This window comes from Choristoneura fumiferana, chromosome 17 (genome assembly GCF_025370935.1).
Source record: "Choristoneura fumiferana chromosome 17, NRCan_CFum_1, whole genome shotgun sequence".
In the NCBI taxonomy this organism is placed as follows: Eukaryota; Metazoa; Arthropoda; class Insecta; order Lepidoptera; family Tortricidae; genus Choristoneura; species Choristoneura fumiferana.
Window position 1 is genome coordinate 8328424 of NC_133488.1, and position 23639 is coordinate 8352062.

The 23639-nt window shown below is 35.6% G+C and overlaps 4 protein-coding genes across 7 annotated transcripts; 2 read left to right on the forward strand and 2 right to left on the reverse strand.

Annotated features, from left to right (window-relative positions):
* Window positions 1–2552: 2552 nt before the first annotated feature.
* On the reverse strand, window positions 2553–8385 carry REG (proteasome regulator gamma). 4 transcript variants are annotated; one of them, XM_074100807.1, is made up of 5 exons: window positions 8302–8385; window positions 7625–7762; window positions 6655–6873; window positions 4897–5112; window positions 2553–4450 (listed from the first exon to the last, which is right to left on the reverse strand). In XM_074100807.1, the coding sequence occupies exons 1-5, from the start codon at window positions 8338–8340 to the stop codon at window positions 4307–4309; spliced, it is 756 nt and encodes a 251-aa protein (XP_073956908.1). In that variant the 5' UTR covers window positions 8341–8385; the 3' UTR covers window positions 2553–4306. The 4 variants fall into 4 exon arrangements, with proteins under 4 accessions (XP_073956908.1, XP_073956910.1, XP_073956909.1 ...); XM_074100809.1 differs by lacking the exon at window positions 8302–8385 and adding an exon at window positions 8082–8280 and having other exon boundaries at window positions 7625–7756; XM_074100808.1 differs by lacking the exon at window positions 8302–8385 and adding an exon at window positions 8082–8279.
* A 251-nt stretch (window positions 8386–8636) lies between these two features.
* Window positions 8637–10136, forward strand: LOC141437440 (histidine protein methyltransferase 1 homolog). The gene is made up of 4 exons (XM_074100805.1): window positions 8637–8939; window positions 9031–9276; window positions 9357–9520; window positions 9646–10136. The coding sequence occupies exons 1-4, from the start codon at window positions 8888–8890 to the stop codon at window positions 10042–10044; spliced, it is 861 nt and encodes a 286-aa protein (XP_073956906.1). The 5' UTR covers window positions 8637–8887; the 3' UTR covers window positions 10045–10136.
* LOC141437441 (pyridoxine/pyridoxamine 5'-phosphate oxidase-like) lies at window positions 10036–12048 on the reverse strand. Its single transcript, XM_074100806.1, has 5 exons — window positions 11674–12048; window positions 11143–11299; window positions 10968–11067; window positions 10626–10885; window positions 10036–10302 (listed from the first exon to the last, which is right to left on the reverse strand). The coding sequence occupies exons 1-5, from the start codon at window positions 11753–11755 to the stop codon at window positions 10137–10139; spliced, it is 765 nt and encodes a 254-aa protein (XP_073956907.1). The 5' UTR covers window positions 11756–12048; the 3' UTR covers window positions 10036–10136.
* A 541-nt stretch (window positions 12049–12589) lies between these two features.
* Window positions 12590–19613, forward strand: SrpRbeta (signal recognition particle receptor beta). The gene is made up of 5 exons (XM_074100812.1): window positions 12590–12817; window positions 13719–13885; window positions 14617–14756; window positions 15522–15653; window positions 17117–19613. Exons 1-5 carry the CDS (start codon window positions 12715–12717, stop codon window positions 17325–17327), a joined length of 753 nt encoding a protein of 250 aa, XP_073956913.1. The 5' UTR covers window positions 12590–12714; the 3' UTR covers window positions 17328–19613.
* Window positions 19614–23639: the final 4026 nt, after the last annotated feature.

A 23639-nucleotide genomic window follows, 5' to 3' on the forward strand; every position in this document is an offset into this window, starting at 1 on the left:
GACATGACAAGACAATTTACCGGGCCATGGGAAGAATACCTCCCGCACAGTTAAACTCTAATAAGGCCATGGGATAATGTCAACCCACATCCTAATTCGCCATACACAATAATGCATGAATATTTAACAATGTTTACGATAACATTACCTTTCAACACTCAAAATCTACAAAACATCAAAAAACTGTTCGACCTAGGCATGTACTTCTGTTTCATAGAAATTAATGAAAGTGTTCGAATACTGAAATTAGAGTTAAAGTGAAGTTAAACGGCTGCCAAAGATATATATTACGCGATTTAGAAGAGTGTTGTGAATGAAGATCACAAAATACTATTTTCAGGGATTGACAAAATTTTTTGTAGGAGGTTTGGAGTTAAAACCTGACTACGGTAACCGATATAAGATGAGGGAGGAATATATCCCTTCGCCTGGTAAAGGGTTAATAGTGGGAAGTAGGATTCTATGTCACTCCGGCACTTTTGACCTCAGGTTTTGATGAATCTAATGAAATGATACTTAAGCTGAAAACCGTTCAGCCGTTTAGGCTTACAGAGAGGACAAAAGAAATAGACATATAATGCTATATATGAGCGCTGCGCCGGCGCGCCGCCGACGCCGTGAGTTTCGTATTGCACGCCCTGTGGGCGCGCCGCCGTCGATTGAAACACGCGGCGCGCTGCCCGCGGTGGCCGGTCGTGATTTGCTTTCCCGCTCGCACTCGCGGCGCGGCTATACACCAGGACACGTCCCGAACCGAACGCTCGCTCACTCAGTCGAGTCGAGTCTTTCAACGTCTAGGGTCTAAGCGCGTTTCAATAAATTTACTAATATGTTTGTGTACTAAAAAAATATATTGACGGTATTGTTATGTAGAGACTTTGCACTTTGTTACTTTTTCCTTGAAAATGTGTTGATTTTGTTAAAACTTATGAAAATTTTGAGAACGTTTGTTGATCCTTTATGCTTTAACAAAATAAATATAAAGCTTTCTTTGGAAGTAACAATGTGGTTTTCTTAATTTTTAGGGTTCTGTACCTCGAAAGGAAAAAACGGAACCCTTATAGGATCACTTTGTTGTCCGTCCGTCCGTCTGTCAAGACCCTTTTTGTCAGGAAAGCGTGGAGGTATCAAGCTGAAATTTATATCAAATACTCAGGTCTGCTGTCCCTTAGAGCTGTGAAAAAATCAAACTTCAAAGCCAACGCAATCAAAAGATACAGCCGTTTAAGCAGCAAATTTTCGAAACTCGCAAGGGATTCAAAACCTACAGGGTACTTCCCGTGAACTCAAAATCTTGAAATTTGTCTGTCTGTCTTATCCCTTGGAGTGGCAAGCGTCCGGGTCCCGGCACACCCTTGTTTGGCAGGCGACCGGCTCCCGGCACGCTGTCAAAAACCCTTGAGTGGCAAGCGACCGGCTCCCGGTCGTTGGCGGGTGACGTATTTCACTAACAAATATAAACTGGTAGACCTATATCTCGCTTGCTTATTCTTGCAGAATGCGTTCATAAATAGACAAGGATGGCATTTATTAACGGCCGCGACAATACTACGGAAGAAATTTCGTTCTTATCGTTTACTCAAGTTTCACTGTGTGGCCGCTGCCGTGCGCTGGTATTTTTGGAAACCTCGTATTATACTATTATTTGATATTGAAAGACTATAAAAGGACTTTGTTTCGTAAATAAATTAATATTTTACGAAATAAATCAGTGTTTCCTACAGGTAATTGTTTTATTTTGTAATTATAGTTATTTAATACATGACTGAGAAAAATTTGGTTATCAGATATTTGATAATGAATAATAAAGTTCACAGAAATTGAAGGTCATTCATTGTTATTTAATTATATATGCCATTTTATGCTAAACTATCACTGTAAGGCTTATCTGTAAAATTAAAGTAGTTTTTTTTTGGTGATATTTTTAATAAAATTCGCGAATTCGCGAAATTAATTCGTAGGTGTCACTGCAGTCAAGAAAGATTTTTTCAAAATGGCCGCGCCGCTTGACAGTAAATTTTAAATATGGCGCTGCCATTCCACAGGTTATATTATAGCACAGATAAAGGAAAATTGCGAAAAACTTAATTTTTTTGTTAAATCATAAAATAAAAATATTTATACCTACGGAACCCTTTGTGCGCGAGTCCGACTCGCACTTGGCCGGTTTATTATTTTAAAAAAAACGGTCTCGCATAATTATAAGACCCAAGGCACCCCAAGGTCACGCCGTGGCGCGCCGCCCAGACAAAAGTATGAGATGTCAACATGACATTAGTAACACAAAGGTTCCACCCTGCCTGGGTCTTCAATTTGTTCGACTGTACGTATCATCGGAAAGTTTGGGGTTTTATTTAATAGAAACATAAATAAAAAAACTGTCGATTTGTCGATAACATCATACGCCCGAAAAACATAAACTTTCTTCGGGCAGTCGGGTAAAAAGCTTGAAAAGCAAATTTTTCGGAACAAACATTTTCCATATGATATACTATAATAATACTACATGTTATGTTGGATTAATTAAGATGTAGGACAAATAGTAACAACAATTATGTGGTCATTGAAATGTTTATTTTATTGGTGTCGGATACATATTTAATTACTGACTACCAACCAAATTATATAACCTTTGTTTGCTGGGTCTTTCTCGACATGAATCTTAATTATTTAATAACACAGGCACTTCAAATGAAATTAGACAACATTTCATTCAACTTACAGTACTATTTATTATGACTTGATGAGTTGTCGAATGTATGGTATGGAGAATTTTATGTTAATATTATATAATACCCTTTCACTACATCAATTTTAGGTCCATGGGTCAATAAAGTAAGACATAGCGGAAAAGAGATAAATCAATTGATAGACCTGTAGCAACTGTATTTCGGAAATACCACTCAGATACGACCTTACTATGTCGCTTTAACATACTAAAGGTTAATACAGACGCCAGAATTCTTGTTATCCCAGCTTAGGGCTACTAACGTATCGGCAAACAGATGTTTTGTCAAATTAGGTGTAATGATGGCGAATATATAGTTCTCCTATATTTTTAGGTTTTTGACAAGAAGACTCTTAATCCCTCGTATGCGAGAGGGGTTAAAAGTAGTGAATTCTAGTCATCTGTTTTACTAAGTGCCAAATCTGCTGATTAAAAAAAAGTACAAAAAGATAGCCTTAAATTTACACGGATCCGTGCATCCGCATAAGAGGGGTTAATGGCTTAAAGGCAGTCGTATATTAACGCCTGTCATTGGCACCTTTCAAAGAACTGTATCATTGATTTTATGAAATGATCACAAATATTGGGAAATTACAATTTTGCAAATTATAATTGTCAAAACACATTTGCCGATACCACAGGCCCCCATCTTGCTATAGCTACAGTATCACAAAAGCATCTATTTTTTACTCACTAGATATCGGTGCATTGAATATAAAATGACACAGAATCAAAAAATAAATAAGGACCATCTTTTCAATTTTTTTTATTTCCACTCCAATTTTCGTGAAATTTAAAAAATATGGATTCGGAAGTCTTTTGAAAAGACAATCCTTAAATATTATTGTTTGAATACATTAACTTACAATTATTTAATCAATTTTGGTATACTTAACATACAAATTAGCAAACAAAATATGTAAGATTCATTAAACAATACATTTGTTATAAATAGTCACAAAACCATGTACAGGAACTATTTATCGGCTAGTGAATAAAAAATGAGACAGGGCAACTGCTCTCAAAATATACTTCTAAACTTTGTTTGAAGCTGCTTAAGCAAGTGTCCAGGAATCAATATGCAAAAATATGCTGAATAAGCATTTGATCTCTAAACATTTTTGAGCACTGTATATCCAAGAGTAAAAATATGTACCTACCACATACCGATGTTATAAGATTTGTGCATCGACTTCAATACATATTTTTACACAAAGTCAATACATAATAAAAAGTCTACCAAACCTTTTATCGCAGGTTAAAGCCAAACCTTTAAACGCTTTAATCTTAAATGTAATGCAAGTTTGCATTTCATGACAATAATGTACTTAGTAATTTGAATGGCGGAAACGCCATAAAATAAAACAGCTCTTCTAGTTTACATTATGAATAATTCAACGGTCATCATCATTTTGGTTAGTAATTGTGTAGGCATGTTGTTTAGGATTGGTTATTTTGACAATTTCCAACAATGTTTAACGGCTCGTACGTAGCATAGTATAATCCAGAGTAGTTGCCCAACTTGCTCAACTATCCATAGCAAATTAAATTATGTTAACAGTGACTAAGGTACAGGAGCTAGTATAATGATTCCGCATTAGAGGAGCGAGGCTTCTTGATCTTCTCGAGGTTTTTGATCACGATGTCGTGTAGTGAACAGTAGCGGTTGCGTATCTCGCACATCACCAGCCATAGTGACAGATATTCCTTCTCGTCTAGTTCCTGAACGAAATTATTGGCATTATTACGTTTTTAGAAGTAAGTAACTGCTACACATTCAAGTTAATGACAACTTATATGACACATGTATGCTTTTGTTATTTATTTATCAATAAGCATTACAGTTAGAAAACCAATGCACTGTAAAATTCAAATTATACACAGAAAATGCAAAAACATACAACATTATATTATAACATCATGCTTTTGTCAAAGCAGTCTTAAAACCGTAACAGACGATCAAACGGTCCGGCGAACCGAGAGGGACGCAGCCATCTGTTAGAATGGGATATCCATACCACTATCTTACTATAACAGACAGTTGTGTCCCTCTCGGTCCGCCGGACCGTTCGATCGTCTGTTACGGCTATTATCTGACGTAAAAACGACTATATGCACAAATCTAGTCAATATTTCAATAAATAATATCTTAACTACTTATTACTTACTGTGACAGCTCTTCGATAGTCATCGATATGTGGGTACTTCGCAACTTTAGACACGATTTTCGCCCGCGAGATGAAGTACCGTGAGATTTGATCGAAGAAAGCCGCCGCTTCAGACTCCACCGACTGGATCTCAGCAAGTGTATCTTCTTGTATTGATACACCGAAATTGTTGCCGTCCTCAATTTTGGGGATCATAAAGGAAATCCACATTTTCAGCTGAAATTAAAATAATTATTTGTGAAAATGACAATAATTCTTGGACTGGTGACTAAAACAATGACGCAAAATGTATTGTATGAGGCATGACACAGACAGATGCTGACTGTGTATGAAACATATCAATCACATCATGGATTTTCCAAATAACCAAATGAATTGAACTATGTTTAGGTTAAGATTAATGTACCATTTGTGCCCAAATAAACATTAAAACTTGACTGAGACCTACTTTTTTCAGACTAGGTACTTTTCTACCTTTCCACAATCAATCAGTGGTTCTTAACCAGTGGTCTGCTCTGCAGACCATCGAAAAAAAAAACAACTCTTTATTAATGATCCCTCATCACTGGAAGGTAAGAACTATTCAACTAGACCAATAGGCAACTAAGCAACTACTGTAATTCCAACTGACCTGTTGATTGCCAGAACAACAAATCATGATTGATTAATCAAAATCATCATCACATCCAACTAGGTATTTGGTAATTGCGCCATATTGCATCATCCTTGAATTTATTTAGAAATCTTGTTGACCACTACCAATGCAAAAAACCGTCAAATTAATTATACTTATTTTGCTTTGAAGCTCCTACATACATTATTATTGCATATTGGTAGACTTTCCTGCTCTGCCACCCACATTGAACAAACCCAACATACTTATGAAATAGGTACATTATGTATTACTTAGGTTTATTATTTTTTCCTCAAACTAACATTTTATTCATCAAAATGTATGTTTCTTTGCTTCACATTATATCCAATTATTTCTATCATCCTTCAAACATGCGATTTTCAGCAACAAGGTACTAATTTCTTGACATTTTTATATATGACACTAAACTGCCACCTGTTAGTGTACATCTATCGACGCGGAATCGGCAAAAGACGGTGGAAAAAAGTTTTATGTCTACGCAATAAGAGCGAAAAAGACGTCGACGCGCCGGCCGACAGGCGTCGGCCGAGCAGATTCGTGCTGAGCCGATCTGAGCCATGCTCTTTTAGCTTTTATTGCATGGACATAAAGCTTTTCTTAATCGGCTTTTGCCGATTCCGCGTTGTTAGATATGGGAAGACCCTTAGAATCTATGTATGCACACAACATACTTCTTAGGCGTAAACGACACACGTTTGGCGAACGCGCTTTTACAGGGTCAAATTACAAAGCTGACCATATTTCATTTGAAGAATGTTGCCGCGTGTCAAATGCGAGTTGTCTTCTTCTTCTTCTTCTGGCCTACAAATGTGTTATTTGGAATGCTTTACTTATTTTCATAAAACTTACATATAAGGTACCTTGAGTATCTTTGATGTGGACTAAGAAAGGATGTTTCGAAATTTAAAGCTGTTTTTTTTTAAGTGAAGGTAAAGCTTAACCGCTCAATGCTTATGACAGGATCCATGTCAAATTTAAGGCTATCTTTTTGTATTTTTTTTTAATCAGCAGTTTGTGTATTAAAACAGATAAGACTAGAATTCAGAACTTTTAGTTCCTGCATACAAGGAGTTAAGCTAGTCTTGTAATAAAACTTCACTTACCAAATTGGAATCTTCCACTAGCTCCCGAATGTGCGGCTTGACGAGATGGATAAGATCGCAAAGTGGCTTGTTACATGGAACAGTTCCATTGGGCAAGGCATACACCCGCGTGCCATCAATGGTGGTGTTACTTGACACTTCTGAGGAGTCAAGTCGCGGACGCTTGGCATTCGGCTCATTGAGAGCTGCTGCGGGAGGTGGCACTGGAATGTTTAAGTCCTGGAAAAAAAAATAGCACAATTTACATACAACATTTTTAAGAATGTAACTGGGAAGATTTAGAAATAAAATTATCTAACCCTAGCTCCGCACTGCTTGCAAAGTTGAACAAGGTTAGGCGAATACAATAGTGTTAAAAGGCACTTCATCTTACTTCATCGAGCATGGTTGGTACTTTAGTCAACATTCCCGAGTACATCCTCAAGAACTTCACAAGTAGTGTAGAGCCAGGATAAATTATGGGTGCATTTAGAGACACAATTCACCAGCACCTGTGTCACTATCAATAGAATCAACTTGCATAATATAACTATGTATAGCATGATCCTAAAACTTATCACACAAGCAAAATCATTTTGTTTGCATTTCATAGACTGGCCAACTTGCTATAGGTAGTGCCACCAGTGCTAAGGTCATGCACACAAGAACATATAACAGCGGACAGCAGGATTTTGACATTCACCCATTCATTTTCTTCATACTCTTTTTATGCAATCAGTACTTCATGTAGGAGTGTGTAATCTGATCATTCACTTCAACTCTCATGGCACTGCCTATAAAGAAGTTGTTATTGTTACTTGTCTTTTCTAACACATGTAATGTTAAGCAATAATGATGAATCAACAGTAATGAATAGAATCTTGTTCATACTGTTGAGAAATTTTTGGCTATATGTATTCTATTTCTAGGAAATGTTCCCTAAATAAATACAAATATTAAGAAATGGTAAACACTGTCCTGAGTGTCTTACCTGATGAACATCAACAAAATCCCGATTTTGGAAATTAGGTGTTTCCAGAAGTTCATTCAGCTTCACTATTTTCTCAGGGAAACCCTTTATTATTAAGTGTTCAGCTTTCTGCTTGAGGGAATCTTTGTACTCCTGTACCTGAAAGAACGTAAGTGAAGATAAAGCGATTTAACATGAGGCCGGGGCCGCAGGGGACGGGTGCGACCAAGCAAGACCGCCGACCATACTGTAGCCGCGCGTTGAGGTTATGTTGACTCCTCATTCATACAACAGTACAATCCCTATAACAATCAGCACGTCTTTAAAACACTACATACCACTTAATTTAGTTACCATTGCCATGAATTCAGAGAATATCTATATTTAGACAGACTTTACTCAAAAAACGTAAGGTCACGCACACTTCATTGTTCGAACTCGTGTCAAACATGTATCGAAGGTAAGCGGAACATTTTACCTTTTTTGCAACGTCCGTCATTATGTTAATAGTCTTATCAAAGAATTAACTTATAAGATTCACTTATTGTGTCTAGCAGAGTAAAAAAAATCACTAACTATATAAGCTAATTCAACAACTCGTCAAATAGAAACCATTGAATTGAATTTAGTTTGGTTTTCGCTGCGTTCAACAGTATTTTCGAATGATAAAATATCGTGAAAGTAGATCCGTGCCCTACCGATTTTAGAAGATCGTTTAAATTAACTTCACGAGCCATTATAAAACATTAATTTCAGTCTAAGAACAGACACCTTGATTCAACGTGTTTTTTTTTTACTTTTAATTTTATTGTTGTAATTGTAATTTTTCCTGCTTTCTTTTTAAAACTCAACGAAAGAAAAAGTTTTTAATATTTTTCTGAACGCTGCCATGAGAACCAAGTCATCGGCTCACTCACATGGCTCTAATAACGGCGGTTCTTAATGCAACTAAAATAGGCTTTAGTGTTGCCATGCGTTTTACCCGACTTCGGCACATTGGCGAAACGTCAAACGTCATTAACGTCTATCTAATCTATCTTTGACATATTCATTCACGTTACGACACGACATATTTTTATTTGTAATTTTTTCACTTCACTATTACATTACTTACGTCATACGTAGTATCTCTAAGTAGTCTGTGCTTACGTCCATGCTTCATTCACTTTCACACACATTCATTCATCTATAATTATTGAATTTACGCCGCTAAAAGTAACACATCACTATTTTATTCATTGCTAAGAAAAATAAGATTAGGATCCCAATAAAAACCACGATAAAATGTCTTCCTTTAAATTTAACTTTTCTAGCTGTACAGATGAGGCTCAACCAGGTTGTTATCAAGTTCATGTTAACCTTTTCTAAAGACCAGAATTAAATATCAACACTACAAAAGCTTTATCAACGCTGTGTATATGTTTTAGATGCAGAATTCATCGACAATAAAATTGTATGGATTGAATGCGAAGAAATTGTACCACATGAAAGTATTGAAAATATTGATGATCTTGTGACCCATGCCTCGATTTTCATTTGTGGAGATGTAGAGATATCATATGTTAAGGCTTCCGAGGCTCTTGCAAATATGTATAAAGGTGACAATGTATTCAAAAGTGCTGTAGAACTTGCAGAGAAAGAACACAGTGATCTTGTAACCGGAAAATATGAAGGTAAAGGTTTAAAAAAACGAGTGAATTAGTGGCAAATCTATCAATTATAACTTCTTTTTTATAATTTGTTTCATTTCCAGGTGGTCTAAAAATTTGGGAAGGTACCAGTGACCTAATTGAATTTCTTGAAAGTAACAGTGATATACCATTTCAGGATAAAAAGGTTTTAGACCTGGGTTGTGGTGCTGGCATCCTTGGCATATATGCATTCCTGAAAAAATCTCTTGTTACATTTCAGGACTATGTAAGTATGAAAGATTTGTCTCGTGTCAATAGATTATTATGTATTATAGCCACACTATGGCTGTTACTTAGCACACACAAATAGTATGCGTGAACTGGTAACTGTAATAATTTTATTCTCTTCAGAACAAAGAAATTCTGGAGTGTGTCACTATACCAAATGTATTGTTAAACATTGAAGACAACGAGGAAACAATGGATGCCAACAAATGCAAATTCTATTCAGGAGATTGGGCCTCATTTAATAATAAACTGCCAGACACAGAAACCTTTGACATCATATTGACTTCAGAGACTATTTATAATACTAGCAATTACAACAAACTTATTGATCTCTTTCTGAAACGGCTAAATCCAAATGGAGAGGCTTATGTGGCTGCAAAGACATGTTATTTTGGTGTGGGTGGTGGAACACGGCAGTTTGAATCAGTTGTTATGAAAAATGGCCAATTTGAGACCAGTGTTTGTTGGAAGAGTTCAGGTGGTATACTAAGAGAAATATTAAAACTAACTAAGAAAACATGATAAGTCATTTATTTTATTTATCTTCATAGTGGAAGACTAAAGTGATTTTACGAAATCATTTCATCAAAGTTATTCTTAATTGTTAAAAGTGACTATGGTGAGAGTCTTTCATAAACCCAGCCATCTTCACCCTCATGAAGTAGTTTACCATCTGGTTTCTCGTCTTCCCTTGGTTTCCTGAACTTTATTCTGTCATGAAGGCGATCCCTTTGGCCTTGCCAGAACTCAACAGCCCTTGGATGTATTATATAACCGCCCCTGGAAAACATAAAGCACATAACTAACTATAATAATGATGGATGGATGGGACTGTGCATAAACTTTTTAGATGAAATACTATGTTCTCAGAGTATTTACTGAACGTTTGATAAAATGGGTAAGTTGTTTAAAGTATTTCTTTACCCCAGTTGTAGACCTGCAAGAAAAATCATACAAGTTGCCTAATATCATGAAACTTGATAATTTTTAACTTGTTGGCTTTATTTTATGGCATTGCAATTTAATGCAACTTGCAGATCTAAACTGGGTTTTTGATTTGTATAATATTTCGTGTGTAGTGTTGCATATCTAATCTATATTACCAAAAAGCTGGCTTTGGCACTTCCTTTTGAGGAATCATGTACTTGGATTCTAGTACACTCTCACGCTCGCAAAGTATATCCCTGGACTCAATGGGAGTACTCTGGAAGCTAGCACAGGCGGCAATCTGACTCGGCACAGGACGACTGTGGAAGTATGTTGTAGATTCCTCCTCGGATAACTTTTCTACATGCCCCTCAATCCTAATAGATCTATTAAGGACCTCCCAGTAGAATGTGGCTGCTACATTTGGGTTCAGATCCTAAAATAAATAAATAAAAATAATAAATGCATAAAATTTCTATAATTTTAAGTAGCTTAACATCCTAATAAACTTTGTTTACCATTTCTCTTCCTTTCCTGCTTCCATGATTAGTGAAAAACTTGAACCCATCTTTGCCATAGCCCTTACATAAGACAAATCTAGCTGAAGGATTACCTTCCCTGTAAGATTAAATTGTTACTTTAGAATAAATTAAACATGGATGACTTGCATTAGCAAAGTAGACTAATACTTACGGAGACACTGTAGCTAAGCACATGGCATTGGGCTCAAGAATTTCCTTCCTTGAGCAGGCCTCTTCAAACCATGCCTTGAATTGTCCAAATGGCTCCTTGGCCACTAAATGCTTCTCCAGAAAAGTTTCATTTTTGTCCTTATATTTAATTCTCATTCCTAAATTGAACAAATAATATTTGGAATAGGTACAAATAAAGTGAAAAAAAATTGTCCAGAAAATTTCACTGGGTGAATGCAAATTTAGCATACCTAAGTCAAAATAAAAATATTAAAATAAATAGGTAGTAGTAATGGACTGTATTGTATCAGTCCATTACAAGTTATTTTAATTTTTTTTTTGCATGCAGAATCATACCATGATCATTAATTTATTAAAATTCAATTAAAGCAACAAATTTTGTAAAATATCGCATCTTCCGTAGAAGGGCAAAATTTCGCTTTGTTCTTATTTTCTAATTTTTCGATTTTTTGACAATCCCGAAGGTGCGATATGTAGGATGTAGGTATATTAAAAAACAGTTCTTACATACCTCCAATATCGATGCTCATCTTGCGCAAGTTTCGTGGAAACACCGAGAATAATGTTAACTGTCTAATTAGAAACCATCCCATCCGCTCAGTATTCTACTACCGAATACTCTAATGAAGCAATAAAAGCAATTAGTATGTTAAAATGTTATTGTTCATCCATCTCCCTGCTTCCTGTGAAAAATCTATTTTAAGTTATTCGGTTATTATTAAATATAAATCACGAATAAATCAATTGAGAATTGAAATTTGGACTGAGTTTATATTTTGATAACGTGATAAGATAATAATAAAAACAGTCGCTGTGCTTATCGCTATATATATAGGTATTTCGGGTGACACTCTTGATTCTTTCCCGGCCCGGATAATACCGGGATGGAAATACCGACTCTGTTTTTCGTGTACACGCCACAGATTACTAATATGTAGCTAGGTACACAAAAAAACAGGGCCAGTATTTCCATGTCGGTGTTATTCGGGCCGCCGAGGCCGTATTGCCTAACGCTTTGGCCTAACGTTTCCGACGCTCGCGATCGCAATCAAATGACAGATTTCGCATACAAAAAATGTCATTTGATTGCGATCGCGAGCGTCAGAAACATTAGGCAATAAGGCCTCAGGTTTCTTCTCTTCTTATCTTACAAACGCACGTGTGTGTACGTGTGTTGGTTGTGTAAGGTTGGAAAATAACCACTACTGTCTAAAAATTTGATCACAAAACACAGATCTGTGTTTTGTGGCTTGATTGACTACGATTTTTTGAGTAGATATTCAAAGTTGAGTACTCAATCAAAGCTATAATAGGATTAGAACATGAAACATGGAAAATTTTGTAGACACTGTTAAAAACGCATTGATTTCAGTGGTTTTTGACGCTTTGATTACCTTAATTATTTGAAGCTTGCAACACTGAAGCACCTGTCACTGTCAAAGTCATTCGTTTCGTCACGAACACGAAGGTGATAACGTGCAGGAGTATTTTTCAAGTTTTCTTATTATTATTATTCAAAGATCTTTCTGTGCCATATTTAGTGAATATCACGATGGAGTCTGAAGTAGTAAAGGAAAAGATTCACACGGAACCAATGTTAAACGATCCTCGATACATAACCTTACTTAGCGTGATTGTCCTTATTTTTACACTTGGTACGTAGATTTTATTATAATGGTCACTCGACCTCTGTTTTTGTCCACAATTTACAAGCTGGGTTGGACTAAAGCAAAGGAGGTCCCGACAATATAGGTTAGGTTAGTGTTAAAGGTATATATGGGATCCCCTTTTCTTTAGGCGGACCATAAGCTGCAGTTTTAGAGAAACGGTTTTATTAACTGGCCTGCCCGGCTTATTATATACCATATTGTTTTTTATTTCCCTTAACTTTAAGGGAAGCTTTTTCAAGTAGGTAGGATTAAGTAATTTTGTTTAAAACACTAATTTTTCGCCAATGTATTATAAACATTGTTTAAAATAGGTACATGATGTGGAACTGTAATTTTCGCTTATACTGACACCTCTGAAGTCGTACATAATAATATATAAATTGACATACTTTCTGCACTTGCAACAAAATAAACCTTCTACATATTTGCAAGACGAATTCAAAATGCAGATTGCACCAGGCGCTAGCCTGCAGTTCTAAACTTGATCTGTATTGAATCATGAAACAGAAAAGTTAAATTTTGAAATTGACACTAAAACAATAAATTTTAAGACGCATGTAAAAAAAAACATTTTAGCCCTAAAATCCAGATCAATTTTCAAGTAATAACAAATATTTTTTTTTGTGTCTGAAGCAAATAAGTATTAAGTGATGTTGTAGCTAGATATTTCTACACATAATCTATGGAACAATCAGTTTACGAATTTCTGTACTAATTCCCAGCTGTCATCATTCATTAATCATCACCTTAAGTTTCATTTTCAAGAATTTTTTACTGTACAACAGCAAAACTGGCTAGACTCTGGCAAAATTGTCCTCCAACAATTGAGCCATATTTTTGATCAACTAAACTACCCAACTAATTCCTGTACTTACATCCTTTCCAGCATTCTGGTGGTTTTTCACGCGGAGACGTCACCAGAGGCGCGCGGTATTGCTGACAGGGCTATCAGACTCGGGCAAGACTCTTCTGTTTGTAAGACTGGCATACTCCCAGTACAGACAGACCTTTACTTCTATGAAGGAAAATATTGAAGATTATGTTGTGTCAAATGTATGTATTCCATTTTATATAGCTGATAATATAAATTCAAATTTCTTTATTCTCATAAAAAACAGTACAATAAGTGATGAATTAATAATTCCAGTAAAAGAACATATTTTGCTACATAAAAGCATGCAAAGTAATTTTAGAACTAGACTAGGTATCTAATTACATTAAAAAATAGGGATCACAGTATTATGCAGACATAAGCTCGTAGAATTTGTTGTGCTTGTGTTGAAGAGGGCATTGGTTGAATATTTATTTGTCTAGAATTCTTTGAATTCTATTGGTTAAAAATAGAACCAACTACAAAAAATTCGAAATATCTTTCAACTAGCTTGAAGTTGGTTTTGTTGAAAAAATATTTTTTTGGACTTTTTTTATTTAAAATTTTCTTTATTTCTTACTTTTTAGTGATTTTTTGCCAAAGTACATCTCACAACGATTCCATTACGCACAAACACGTCTTACACGGGCTATGGTTCCGTTTTTTAACCTTCTCCTCAATGTATCTAACAAATATTTTTCTGAAAACCGCATCAAAATCGGTTTAGCCAAGCGCGAGATAATCGCGGACACACATACATACAGGTCAAACTGAGAACCTTCTTTTTTTTTGAGGTCTGTTATAAATAGGCATACTCAAGCATTTTTGGTATAGGCCACATCCACAAGATTGATTAGGTATAGGATTTAGTATTAAATCTTCTTCTGATTTTCCATTTTCTTTCCTATTTCAGAAAACTCTAAAGCTTGTAGACTTGCCGGGCCAGGAGAGGCTGCGTAATAAGTACTTTGACCAGTACAAGAGCAGTGCTAAGGGCATTGTTTACGTTGTTGACTCTGAAACTGTTCAAAAAGAGATCAGGGATGTTGCTGAGTAAGTATTTTATATGATACTTACCATGTTTTTCTTGATTTCCGTTAACTGCCTCAATTCCCAAAAATTATGTTGTGAAGTTCATTAATATTGCATAAAAATATACCCGCACCATATTTTATGTCTCTAACACCCTAGTGATTGTAATTTAACACTAAGCTTGTAATATAACTTCACTTCTTTTTATAATTTTTATTTTTATAGTAACATATAGATATATTTAGTTAAGGTTTCTTAGGTAAGTTTTCTTTGTCTTCTTATTATTATTATTAAATTTAATTTAATGTATATTTAAAAATAAATAAATTTAATTATTTTGGTGGAGAGAATAGAAACACTTCACGGTAAAAATACCACTAAGGTTCAATGTGTCTGTGAATTATTTAGAAAACAATGTGACAATATGTTTGCTGGTTGGCTACTTGAAGAATAGGGATGACGACTGGGTTAAAAATATATCATTCTATTTAGTCTGACAGTTAGATTATGGAAAAATATGGGACACATATTTTTTGGTTTATCAAATTATTAAAAATCAACAAAGGTCATCAAACTTCCGGAGTGGGGCTTGTGAGTCGTCACTATTAGGTAAAAATCGTACCATATAGTGACTTCACTCGAAACTTTTAAGCACTGTATCCTTGTCATTTTTTGTTTGTCAAAAGAAAAAATACTTGCACAATATTTTTTAATTATCTAACTGAAGGACTAAACAGTTTTTTTTAGTCGTCTAGCCGTCTAGCATATTCTCTTTTTCTTTCTCAGATATTTATACACAATCCTGTCAGACCCAACAGTGCAGAGCAACAGCCCTCCAGTTCTTATTCTGTGCAACAAGCAAGACCAACCTCTCGCGAAGGGTAGTCAAGCCATCAAGAGTCTGCTAGAGAAAGAAATGTAAGCATGCGACGTGCGGATGTAATATAATGAGGGCTACCGTTTTCGCGTTCACCAGTTGGCGCCGCTGTAGACAAAGGTCCTATAGTGGTTAGTTTGTTATCACGGGCGTGAAAACAAAATCATATTTAATACCTTAAAATCGTACCATAATCCCATTTGTATAGTCCCGTTTTGTTCGGAAAAAAGGCGGACAAAGGTTTCCGAAAGACAAAACTATCTTAAAACACAGACATTCATTGCTCCGTATCGCATATTTGCTATAATTAATTTCATGTATTGCAAAATATTTACAAAATTATTCCAATTATAAATAAACCCGCGTATCTCACCCAAAAACATTGACATTTGACATTTCGGAGACCTCTCGCTACACTAGCGCCTCTAGCGGCAAATCCATACGCGATAGCCTTCATTTAACTTGAAGTGTATAAATGGTGGTGGTGGTAATGGTAGTGGTGTTGTGGCGCGCCATGGAAGAGGCCTATGTCCAGCAGTGGACTGCTGTAGGCTGATGATGATAATGATGTATAAATGGTCATTCATTACTACCAACTATGCTACTATAAACGCTCTTTTACTGCCTAAAGTTGGTGCGTCGTAATCTATGTCAGTTTTTGGACAACAATGTTCTAGATTCTAGAAAAACAGAGGCAACATGAATTCTCTCGAAGATTTCCTTCTGGAGTTAGACTGGTAGTATAATGTTGTATAGTATAATGTTTTAATTTAACTATCGTAATTTTTACTAATGGCCGTGGTGGCCGAGTTGAAGCCGTGGTGGCCGAGTGGTTTGACCTATGGCATCTCAAGCACAGGATCGTGGGTTCAAACCCTGGATCGCACCTCTGGGTTTTTCGAAATTCATGTGTGGAATTACATTTGAAATTTACCACGAGCTTTACGGTGAAGGAAAACATCGTGAGGAAACCTGCACAAACCTGCGAAGCAATTCAATTGTGTGTGAAGTTCCCAATCCGCACTGGGCCCGCGTGGGAACTACTGCCCAAGCCCTCTCATTCTGAAAGGAGGCCTGTGCCCTGCAGTGGGACGTATATAGGGTTTTTTACTAATAAAAAAATACATAATTATATGTATTTATTAATGATCATGTGTAGACTACTCGTGATCATGACATGATGCATGTATGCAACAGTGCCTACAGTATACATACAGTATACTTTACAAAGAATAAATTAAAGTCACTTCCCACTGTCTGCAGATCTTTTACACTAAGTGACGGATTTAAATTATGTACCATCAGTTAGATAGAAGGTCCAGGTCCCATACATAGACTAGTGAATCGCCCCGGATTCACGTGGGTCTAGATTTTAGAAAATGGAGCTGAAAAACGTGAAGTGCCTTTGATTAATAACCTTTTTTTTGTACCTGTGCGAAGCCGGGGCGAGTCGCTAGTAAATAATACAATAATTTCAATATTAACTTATTGTTTTTTTCTGCAGTAACCTCGTGCGTGTAACGAAATCCAGCCAGCTGCAGTCAGTGGACCCATCACACGGCAACAACACAACCTACCTCGGCAAGCTTGGCAAAGACTTTGAGTTCTCCCACTTGAGTTGCCGGGTGGACGTCGCCGAAGGATCCGCCAATGCCGGTGACGATGACGACCCGGCCCAACTCTCGGCGCTGCAAGACTGGATCTCTAAACTCTAGAACTAAAACTATTATTTCGTAGCCTTAATCTAGCTTAGTCCACTCTCTATGGGTCGGGGAAAAAATTGCTCCCATACTTAAAGCGCGCAGCCTGGTAACAGAATTAAATTATCCTTAGTAGGATTCAGTATTAAACGCAAAATCCTTTTTTACAAGGAGAAAAAGTAAATTAGGCCAGGAATTATACTGAATAACACTAGTAATAAATTTAGATTTCATTTTAAAAGCTTGCAAACAGGCTTCGTACTGATGGGGTCGAAAACTGCGACCTGTAAGAGAGTGGGTTTCATTTGTCGAGGGCCTGCCGATTAATGGCTGAAGAAGTGGAATGTTAAACCACTACTGTGTATGTAACGATCGTTAAACATATATTCAACACATGTCAGTTCGCAGGAAACTGTTACTTTAGGCTCGTGTAAGACTGAACATTTCATTGTGGTAAGACTACTTAGTACTTAAAATTGTGAATTTGTGTAATTGACTGGAACTAAGTAAATAAAAAATAAATCTAGTTCATCAAGCCTATCAAATCAAAAATCAATATCAAATCAGTAATAGTATTGATTCCATTATAGATAGAGTTCACCCTTGAAATGTCGACATACTTTTAATCGAATATCATTTAAAACTCGAATGTTTCATATTTTTTCATTTCGTCGAATATTCATTACCTGGAATGATTAGAATGGGTATTTATAATCAGCGATTTTTGATTTCTGGAAATATAATTTAAGAGATTGTTTATTTGGCAGATATTCATTTCATATTTGATTATTTCATACTTTTTTTAATATTGTAATTGTTACACCTTAGAATATTATTTTAATATTTATCATTTCACAACTTCAATGATTTTTTTGAAGTCGCAGTTGTAATGTACTTTTCTAGTAGCGATTTATTTTTGTTGGGGTCGCAGTTCTAACCTAACCTACTTGCCTGGTAGCGATGTATTTTTATTCGGGTCCAGTTCTAATCTAACCTAACCTACTTTTCTGGCCGCAGTTTTTTTGTTGGGGTCGCAGTTCTAACCTAACCTACTTTCCTGGAAGCGATGTATTTTTGTTAGGGTCGCAGTTCTAACCTAACCTACTGCCCTGGTAGAGATTTATTTTTATTGGGGTTGTAGTTTTAACCTAATCAAAACTATTTTTATAATAATAGTAACTATATTCATTTTATTTTTCAGAAGAATACAAGCCTTCAAATTAGCAAAAAAAAAATATGCAAAAGAATTCAATCTGGAATCACTAAAACTAGTAGAATATATTGTTATAATATTGTAATCAACTATTAAATAAAAGTGTTTTATAATAATACGTCGATGAAATAAACAGCGATATTTAGTTGTTCTGTCTCATAAATAGTTGATGAAATGTATTTTAAGTAAATAATCCTTATACAGTTGTTCTAAGGATTGTTTTAATATGTAATGACTATTCGATGAAGTGAAATTACTCCAAGAGGGAATATTAGTATTGAATATTCGATATATCATTTTCGATGAAATGAAATGAAATTCAATAATTAGTTTGTCGAAATAGGGCAACCAGGAAAAACAAAATCAAATAAATTATAATATATTGTCATGTATGTACAAGGAGTCGGAAATAACGACAACTTCAGAAATATTAAGAAAACTTTGAACCCTAAGGGGCTGTTTCACCATTCATTGATTAGTGTTAACTGACGGTTAAATGTGATGCCGTCTCTTTTTGTTTTGTTCAAATAGACTGAGACGGCATAACATTTAACTGTCAGCTAACACTAATCAATAGATGGTGAAACAGCCCCTAAATGTCTTAGTTACATGTGTGATATTTTTTAGAAATACACCGAACTAGGAAAAGTGCCGGTAGTCAACAGTGTATTTTAGACAAAATGGAACACGCATTTGTCTAAGACATTGAGGGTTCAAATTCTTCCTAATACACTACTGTATTTGCTCCTGAAGTTCCTATATCGTTATTCCTTGCATTTTGTATAAAACATAAAGTGGTAAAACAGACTTCTTTGCCCTCGATAAAATGTATGCTAATATCAACCTTTTATTTACTTATTTTTAAGAGCGCTAAGACAACAAATGTGTTTTTTAAACGTATTTTTGTACCAAAATTTGTAAGTTGTGCAATTTTACTGTATAAAATCGTGAAGTTTGAATGATTGAAATGCATTATCGTGCATTATTAGTGGTCGTGAACAATATCGTTGTCTTTATTTTATGCATTTATTTTCGAATTTGAGTTATTTTAAGGATTTTTTCCAAATAAAGCTTGCTTAAAATATCTACTGTTGATTTTAAATTCTAAAATCTTTTTACCCGTGTTATTTAGACCTTGTAAATTTGATTCAATCTGAAATATATTTTATGTTTAACTAAGAGAGTAATTCTTGGGAAATTGCAGCTTGGCGCCGCGCATCTTTTTAGTTTTTTAACGACAATCTATACCTACCTATAAAAGAATAACGTGATTGATAGACAGGCAGACAAATAACCAAATTGAATGGCGCTAGAGACTTGAAATTTGACAGACTTACTCCCAGAGAATCATAGGACTGCGCTTAAAAGGAATTTTAAATTACTGAGCAGTCCTGATGAATCATCATCCGTTCCAAGAGTGAACTAGAGAGTTCCACTTCACCAACCATAGGTAGGTACCTTGCATTAAATTTGTTCACTCATTGTTCCATTAAACTTATTGCCTAATTCGAGGAGGTCAATTATTTTAATAACAAATACGTAGGCATACGAGTAACTAAATATGATTAACATAATATTGAAACTTTTGTTGGAGCCAAATAATTTTGATCGCTACTGTAACATGTATTGCGACGAGCATAAATATCTTAGCAACTGTTTTTTGCATCCATTCCAAGAAAGAACAAACGCACAACCAATACCATACTTAATACCTACTATAGTTCTACCAATTATATTTTTGTTTCTTATCTTTTGTACAATAAAGAGTTTACATACATAGGTACACACAATAGTTGAAGAGTTCCGTCGATTTCCCTAGGATCCAATTTATCACATCCTGACTTTGTGACAACTACTTGAAAGTATTCCCATTCTAACGATTTTTTTTAGTCTATTCATAAATAACGAAGTTCTGAGGTACATAAAACATTAAAATCACCGAATTGATAACCTATTACTTTTTTTGAAGTCGGTTAAAAAAGGCAGGTGTCTTTACCGCATGTAACTAAAGGGTGCTGACAAAACGCCAATAACCGATCCTAACAAAGACCTGACGTTGATGATGATAAGGATGACAAACGAAAATATGAAGATCAAAGCCAATATTGATTGCTATAATTTAATTGTTATTTTTGCATATTCATGAACTTACAATAGATCTATTGATTGCAACTAATCGGAAGGCAAAAATAATAAAAGGGTTAAATAAGATGATTTATTTCGGGGATCATTTTACACGTGAACGTCAATAGGTAGGTTGGAGTGCAGATTGATTAATAAATGGCATCGATTTTAAAAGGTTATGCATATTCATGAACTTTTCATTAATTAGCATGGTGACAATAGGCGCTTTTATAGTCACGGAGGATGAATGAACGGGAAAAGTGGGAATGAATCACAGAACAGAAGAATTAATGTTAAAATAAGTTAAAAAATATATTTTAAGCACACTTTTTTGCTGACAGTCTCTTCCTGAGAATTATTATTCGTAGACTGGTCGTAATTAACGGAGTACCTACCTAAGTACATGTAATAATATACTCGTACAACATTGTTTTTTTCTTTATATGAACCCGATTAGCATTACGTACATACCTAGCCCTAACCTATACGGTCAAATTGCAAATAGGTAGTGACAAGTGGTTATTCGTACAGCCCCAAATTATAGTAGGATTTTTCAGGGAATAAGTAGGCAACTCAAACTATGCGATTTTAAAGACAACCTCGCCCCATTTGCCAATCATAACTTGCAAGGTGTTCCCACACATCACATTATTCGCACAGGTAATAGTTACAAAATGAAGACGTTTCATACGTAATTCCCACGCCAAAGGCTTACGAATCCTCCCACGGTCAAACCGTGCATTGAACGTCACGCTGGACAAAAGGGACTGACGTCCGACCCAAGCTCTATTGGCTCCCACAATGTGTGCTCTCCTGTTTCTAGTAGATAGGGAGACGACCACATACCACATAACTAATACTAAATACCTATAATAAGAGTAATAGCAAATGGTACTCGTACGATAGTAAAAAACGCGATTTCGGATACTTACTTATGGCTAAAAAGTTATATAGTTAAAGTTAGTGTTGAAGGGGGGGGTAAATTGGATATATTATTATTTAGTAGTAACTCGTGCATTTGCTCTTGAAAATCATCATTTGGTGAAGTGGAACTGATGATGAAGACCACAGTAGACCGTCGGAGTTACTACTCATTAACAAGTATTTCACGGGTTGAATTTTAATTACTTTTAACACAGTTGCTAAGCAATTTATGCTGCTCGTAATGCATATGGTAAAACGGGTAGTGAAGCACCAGGACTCCTCAATAATTTTTTTTACAAAAAACCGACTACAAAAAACCATGAAAATAATTTTCTATCAGTCTGAACTCTGAAGTCGGTCGGTGCCTCAGCACGAGCCAGCAGGAGTGATTGAAGCCCAATATAAAGTGCGTAGGTGAGGTAGATGACTATAGGTCCACTCCTGCTGGCTTGCGCTGAGGCGCCGACCGACTTCAGACTGGTAGAAAATAATTTCCATGGTTTTTTGTAGTCGGTTAAATTTTTTGTTATATTTTTTTTGTAACAATACGGTACCTAGTTCTTTTGAAGATAGGATTCCCTACATTTCGTTAGCACCTTAATCAACTGCTTGAAAAAATTAAAACGAGCTGAGCAAACCGAATAGTCACTCTATTTGATACCGGTCTAGGCCTAATTTCGGTCCTTAATTATAGGTTAAAGTACCTATAAGTACTAGAATTAATTGCTAAAGCTATCTACTTAATTGCATTGATCACAAAAGTACCGTATAAATCAGATTTTGCTATCCTGTTTTTAATCAAGAACTCATCGCAATAATAACATTTATCCGTATTCCTATCAAAGATCGCGAAATACCTTTTGTAAAAAAGATCTGGAACTTACAAGTGAATGTATGTCAAAAAGATGAGCAGCAAGTGCACGAGTAGTTATTTCTCTTTTTTTTTTTTTGTGCGCCACCAACTGTACTAACTCTAGCGGAGTGAAAGAATTAATCAATGGGCTCTATTGTAAACTTTTTGCGGTCTCATTCAATGAACTGCGGGATATTGGTAGTATTAACAATTACACAGCAACTGTGGGAATTGGTACTTTAGTCAAAATGTGAGAAAGTGGCGCTGGCGCTGGTACATAGTCTATTAAAATGTAGATGTGTTTATATTAATCTTTTAAAAAAACTCGACTTGAAGATCTTGACGCCAAACGCGACCTCCGGAAAACTCGACCCAAGCCTTCATACGTGTACAGTCAAGTTCATAAACTTGTGAGCAAAAATTTGGGCAAAATATATGAACACGCTTCTACGCCGTCAACAATAGAGTCGTGTTCAGATATTTTTGATCAAATTATAAACACCTAACACATCTGGTTAAATAAAACGAAATTTTACGAATATGACTCGTAGCGGCTACTTTGATGCTTAGTAGTATTAATTGGATGACATTACAAAAGCTGTAGATTAAATACAGGGAAGGCTGTGCGTAAAATTTACTTTATATTGTATGTCAGAATTAGAATAAAATATATCAGATGATTTAGCTCGACACATCTTTAATATATTATTTTTAATTGCAGTCAAGACACTTAAGACTTATAGATTTAGCTAGTGTTGAAATTATAACGCTTTAATTTGATACTAATGGAAATCTAGGTACTTAAACTACAATCATAAAACCCTCACTTTTAACTGCAACGTCGAGTTGCCGACGTACCTACGCCGGCCGTAGCGAATCACTAATTACATTCGATCTTAATCGTTTTTTTTTCGGGAACCTCAGCACTTGTCACATGTCGGCCGCGTTATGAGCAATAAACGACTAAATATCGCATACTTATGAAGCGGCGTTGTGTGTGGTCTGGAATCAAGCGAAGACTTCGAATGTGCAAAACAAGTGCAAAGCGCTCTTAAACTGAGAAACTTGCTCTGTTTAAGTTATGCGTTATTCTAATTGCCTGGTACTAACCAAGCAGTTCAATACAATTAAGAGCTATTTTGCTAAGAGTCAAAACTACTTAGCCTCCTTTTATCGTAAGCAATCATACGATCATAGCTTTCGAGCTCTGCCA

Excerpts from the sequence above, each read along its gene's own strand:
- REG (XM_074100807.1), bottom strand. The coding sequence starts at position 8,340 with ATGGCTCGTGAAGTTAATTTAAACGATCTTCTAAAATCG. Across the intron at positions 7,763-8,301 it reads TAAACGATCTTCTAAAATCG|GTACAGGAGTACAAAGATTC; the intron begins GTAGGGCACGGA and ends ACGTTCTTTCAG. Across the intron at positions 5,113-6,654 it reads TAGTGGAAGATTCCAATTTG|CTGAAAATGTGGATTTCCTT; the intron begins GTAAGTGAAGTT and ends TTTTAATTTCAG.
- LOC141437440 (XM_074100805.1), top strand. The coding sequence starts at position 8,888 with ATGTCTTCCTTTAAATTTAACTTTTCTAGCTGTACAGATGAGGCTCAA. Across the intron at positions 8,940-9,030 it reads TACAGATGAGGCTCAACCAG|ATGCAGAATTCATCGACAAT; the intron begins GTTGTTATCAAG and ends TATATGTTTTAG. Across the intron at positions 9,277-9,356 it reads TGTAACCGGAAAATATGAAG|GTGGTCTAAAAATTTGGGAA; the intron begins GTAAAGGTTTAA and ends TTTCATTTCCAG.
- LOC141437441 (XM_074100806.1), bottom strand. The coding sequence starts at position 11,755 with ATGGGATGGTTTCTAATTAGACAGTTAACATTATTCTCGGTGTTTCCA. Across the intron at positions 11,300-11,673 it reads GATGAGCATCGATATTGGAG|GAATGAGAATTAAATATAAG; the intron begins GTATGTAAGAAC and ends TGTTCAATTTAG. Across the intron at positions 10,886-10,967 it reads GCAGGAAAGGAAGAGAAATG|GATCTGAACCCAAATGTAGC; the intron begins GTAAACAAAGTT and ends TATTTATTTTAG.
- SrpRbeta (XM_074100812.1), top strand. The coding sequence starts at position 12,715 with ATGGAGTCTGAAGTAGTAAAGGAAAAGATTCACACGGAACCAATGTTA. Across the intron at positions 13,886-14,616 it reads AAGATTATGTTGTGTCAAAT|AAAACTCTAAAGCTTGTAGA; the intron begins GTATGTATTCCA and ends TTCCTATTTCAG. Across the intron at positions 14,757-15,521 it reads GAGATCAGGGATGTTGCTGA|ATATTTATACACAATCCTGT; the intron begins GTAAGTATTTTA and ends TTTCTTTCTCAG.